At 41.1% G+C, this 5,185-nt stretch overlaps 1 protein-coding gene across 1 annotated transcript; it reads left to right on the top strand.

Moving 5' to 3' along the window:
- The first annotated feature begins 2,765 nt into the window (after positions 1–2,765).
- LOC120291661 (protein SRG1-like) lies at positions 2,766–3,708 on the top strand. Its single transcript, XM_039309327.1, has 3 exons — positions 2,766–3,028; positions 3,125–3,289; positions 3,381–3,708. The coding sequence occupies exons 1-3, from the start codon at positions 2,766–2,768 to the stop codon at positions 3,706–3,708; spliced, it is 756 nt and encodes a 251-aa protein (XP_039165261.1).
- The last annotated feature ends 1,477 nt before the right edge of the window (positions 3,709–5,185 follow it).

Below are 5,185 nucleotides of genomic sequence, written 5' to 3'. Positions count from 1 at the left end.
AGAGAAAGCTCGAAGCATGAGGTTATATGCGGGACTGAGCAAGGAGTTTTGGGCAGAAGCTGTCTACATGGCATGTTATCTTGTGACTAGATCAATTGCAATTAAATGCAAAATTCCCGAAGAGGTATGGACTGGTAAAATTGTCGATAATTCTAATTTAAGAATATTCGGTTGTCTTGCTTTTGTACATGTGCAGAGCTCAAAACGCTCGAAGTTGGATCCAAAATCAAAACAATGCATATTTCTCGGTTACGAGAAAGGAGTGAAAGGCTATAAATTATGGGATCCAAGTGAGAAGAAAGTTCTGACGAGCAGGGATGTTATATTCGATGAATCTGCAATGTTGAAGTCAAGTTGCGTGCCACGTGCAGCTGCTGAAGAGGAGAGTGATAAATCTATCGTTAAGGTGGAGCTTGAAACCAGAGAATCTGCAGAGAATGACGAGTCATTGGATGAAGCTCCGGAAGTCAAAGAAACAGTAGAAGTTCCTCATACCATTGCGACGGGTCGAGGAAGGCGCACTCCCAAAGCACCGGAGAGGTACGGTTTTGAGGATATGGTTGCTTATGCTCTTACCGTAGGCTCTGGCGATCCAAGCTCCTACCATAAAGCTTTGAAAAGTGATCACAAAGAAAAGTGGATGACCGCAATGATGGAAGAGATGGAGTCGTTACAAAAGAATGAGACATGGGAACTTGTGAAGAAGCCCAATGATCGGAATGTCATTGGTTGCAAATGGGTTCTTCGAAGAAAGGAAGTAGCAACGGAGAAAGAGCAAGAGAGATACAAGGCCCGACTTGTTGCTAAGGGCTATGCATAGAAGGAGGGGATTGATTACGACGAGATATTTTCCCCTATTGTAAAACACACATTAATTCGTGTTTTACTAGCTATGGTAGCCATGTATGACTTGGAGCTTGAGCAGCTAGATGTGAAGACGGCATTCCTTCATGGTGACTTGGAGGAGAAAATCTATATGGAGCAGCCCGAAGGCTTCAAGGTGGAAGGAAAGAGGATCATGTTTGTTTGCTCAAGAGATCACTTTACGGTTTGAAGCAATCTTTGAGGCAATGGAATAAAAAGGTTTGATTCTTTTATGCTTCGTATTGGCTACATGAGGAGTGTGCATGATTCTTGTGTCTACTACAAAGTTTTGGATGATAAGTCGCTTATTCTGTTGATGCTCTATGTTGATTACATGTTGATTGCTGCAAGAAAAATGAGAGACATTAATTCCTTAAAGTCTCAGTTAAGTAGTGAGTTTGATATGAAGGATCTTGGTGCTGCAAAGAGGATCCTTGGCATGGAAATCTTTCGAGATAGACATGCAAGTAAGCTTTGGGTAAATCAAAAGAAGTATGTTGAGAAGGTCTTGGAGCGGTTCAACATGGGTAAAGCTAAACCGGTTAGTACACCCTTAGCAAATCACTTCAAATTATCTGAAAAACAATGCCCTGTTTCACATGAGGAAGTTGTAAAGATGTCTCGAGTACCCTATGCCAGCGCAGTAGGGAGCCTCATGTATGCTATGGTTTGTAGCAGACCGGATTTGGCTCATGCATTGAGTCTCGTTAGCCGATACATGAGCAATTCGGGTAAGGAGCATTGGGAAGCTGTTAAGTGGATCTTTCGTTATTTGGCTAGAACTGTCGGAATGGGTTTAAAGTTCAGTTCCAAAGGAGGATCGATCAATTTAGCAGGTTATGTTGATTCAGACTTCGCTGGTGATTTGGACAAGCGAAGGTCCATCACGGGATATGTCTTTACTCTTGGTGGTGGAGCTATTTCGTGGAAGGCAATGCTTCAACCTACTGTAGCATTGTCTACAACCGAAGCTGAGTATATGGTAGTAATTGAGGCTGCGAAGGAAGGAATATGGTTGACTGGTTTGGTCACAGAGTCGGGTATAAAGCAAGAAAGTGCTACATTATATTGCGATAGCCAGAGCGCAATATGTCTCGTGAATAATCAAGTGTTCCATTCTAGTGTGAAACACATTGATGTTCGGTACCATAAAATTCGAGAATTTGTGGAGAATGGTAGCATTGCTTTGAAGAAAATCCATACTAAAGATAATCCTGCAGATATGCTCACGAAGACAGTTACTACAGAGAAGTTCAAGTCCTGCAGGGACTTGATTTCTCTCACTCATCATTGAAGTTGATGGAGGCCGCACCGATCCAGGTGCGGGCGTACCTTTGCGTAGGTATGGTGGAGGGAGAGATATATTCGTTTTCTTGGTTCAAGTGGAGGCTTGTGGTTTATTCAAGCCAAAGGTGGAGATTTGCTGATGTTGTCTTGAATTTCACAATATTCAATCGGGAAATCTAGGAAGACTTGAAGATTGCAGGCTATTTGTTTCCTAATATATTTCCTGGATTTGGGTTTTAAATTTGATAATATCTTTATGGTGGAATTCCTTTCCTACTAGGTTTAGGAAAGTGGGGAGATCTATTTATTTCAACATTATACCTTGTACTCTTGTGATACGCTCAAATAAGAAATTGTCTCTCTCTCTCCCGTGCACGTAGGCGGATTTTTCACTGAACCACGTAAATCTCCGTGTTCTTGATTATTCTTGTTTTCTTTCTCATCTAGTTAGGGTGTTCTTCTGCACAACAGTATCTCCATGGGAATGGAGTTTAATTTGGAAAAGCATAAGATTGTGATGTTGCGGTGCATTGGAATAATTGAATATTAAATCACCTTTTTATTTAACAGCTTAAGCTATTAAAATAGTCGGTTGTAGCCCTACAAAATTTGACATGGTGAATGTGCAGTTAATGAACCATGGAGTGTTGGATGAAGGGATGAGGATGATGAAGGAGAACGTGCAAGGGTTCTTCGATCTGCCCCACCACGAGAAGCAAAAGTCAACCCAGAAACCCGGAAGTCTCGAAGGTTACGGGCAGGCTTTCGTCACCTCTCACGACCAGAAGCTGCAGTGGAACAACATGATCTTCCTCAAATGCCATCCTGCTCATGCGAGAAATCTCGATCTGTGGCCAAAAAATCCCCCGGAATTCAGGTCATTCGGTTTCCATCCTTTCCGTTTATGTCATGTTTGTGCACTTCGAGGTGGCTAAATTAAACAAATGTTAATTGTGAATGCTTAGTCGATCAGGATAGCATTGGAGAAATACAACGAAGATATGAGGAAGCTGGCAGCGGAAGTAGTGAAGTATATTGGAATGGCGTTGGGGATTCATGAAGGCGAATTGGATCTGTTGACGAAAAGTTTCGGAGAAGGGAAATACGAGGTCAGGATGAATTACTACCCAGCATGCCCGTAACCTGAGAGAGCAATAGGCCTGTTGCCACATGCCGACATCTCGGGGATCACCCTGTTGACGGAGTGTGGCGACATCCCTGGCCTTCAGGTCCTTAGAAAGGACAACTGCTGGGTCACGGTTCCACCCGTTCCCGCGGCATCGTCGTGAATTTAGGTCAAATCATGGAGGTTTACAGCAATGCCACGTACAGAGCGCCGGATCACAGATCAGTGGTGAACAAAGAGAAGGAGAGGGTGTCCATAGCAACCTTTTGCTATCCCAGCCCGTCTCTTCCGGTCGGACCTTCTCCCAGCTCTCGCAGCCACCGGACTCCCCTATCTACCAAAACCCTCTCGAACTCGGAGAATTCCTGCAGTGCTTCTTAAGCCACAAGCTTGATGATGCGGTTCCTTTCATCGACACTCTCAAGCTGTAGACACCGAACCGATGTGTTCGTCCTTTTCATCTTCTTCTTGTACTGTGAGTCGTGAAGATGCTTTCAGGTTGCTCTCCCTATCCTGGCATTTCAATAAGACGGTAGAAGTTTCAGCTTGCGGGAGGATCTCGAGTGAGGAGCTGAATTCCCGTCGGGAAGACGCGGCTCTAGGAAGCATTTCGGTGGCCTTTTCCGGTCTTCAATCTTAATCAGTAAACATCTTTGCATATCTATGTTAACATTAACTTTCATTTCGCTGATTTCATGAGAAGTGCATGTGTGAACGCCGCAGAACTCAACATTTTTCAAAATAGCTACCTCCAACTACTAATGTAGCCACTTTTGTTCATTATGTCTAACACGAGGCGAAAGTGCTAATTAAATAAAAAAATCGATGTTTTCATGACTTGTGCATCTATATTGTATTATCTATTGGAAAAAATAACCATTTGAAATAAAATGAAAATAATATGATTGGTGCTAATTAAATCACAGTTGCACAAACGTGCTTAGCACGCCTATTAATTAATAATCGCACATCCGCACGCTGGTATTGTGGGTCCCACACTCCAACCTTTTCTTTGAACAGACTAGAAAAAGCTCATACTTATAAAATGACATATCTCCTCCCAACTTTCCTATGTGAGACAATGAAAATCACATTTTGTTTGTTTTACAAACAAACAACCAACATTATCTTTGTGTTTGCATTCCACATTCTCCTTGGAAATCTACATGATGTCGTTAGAGTAGGAGATGATTTGATTCTAATCATTCTAATTGCAAGTTAATTGATCTAGTCAATTCATAAGATAAGATATTCGGAATATAGAACATGAAAAGTTATTTTGATTTGATTTTGATTATTCTAATAGAGAGAGCCCGCCGGTTTGTGTCCGCTACAATTGAAAAAAAAAAGGGAGAGGGGGCGTCCTCGAACTCAAGTCCTTATTTGAAATTTCCCAAAAATCAAATGAAATTTTAATTTAATCAAATCATGTAAGTCCATCCTAATTAAGTTGTCAAATGAGGTTGTTGTAGGACGCGAATGATAACTATTTTATTCCAGCCCTATTTCTAGTTAGAAATATATTTTTTGATTTCTATTCTCTAGAGGAATTTCTAAACAAAAATATATGTTTGATTATGATATGAAATTTCTATTCCTCGAATAGAAATTAATTTAATATATCTTCCGAGATATCTCTCCCTCTAGGGCGACTGGCAGGTGATGAGCTTGCATATGGCAAGTGGGCGGCCGACTGGTGGCAAGGGCGAGCGATAAGAAGATTTTGTTTTTTTTTAATTTCTGTTTTTAGAATAGAAAATTACATAATTCCTACTTCTTATTTTTGTTCCTAACCTATTTTTGGGTTATATATTTGTCTCGAAATTGAAAAAAAAAATTGCGCAACTAAATGGATATTTGTTTCAAACTATAAAAAAGAAGAAGAAGAGAAACTTATCCCTCAATCTA

The sequence above is a fragment of the Eucalyptus grandis genome, chromosome 3, assembly GCF_016545825.1.
Source record: "Eucalyptus grandis isolate ANBG69807.140 chromosome 3, ASM1654582v1, whole genome shotgun sequence".
NCBI lineage: Eukaryota > Viridiplantae > Streptophyta > Magnoliopsida > Myrtales > Myrtaceae > Eucalyptus > Eucalyptus grandis.
This window is presented reverse-complemented; position numbering and strand designations above follow the sequence as displayed.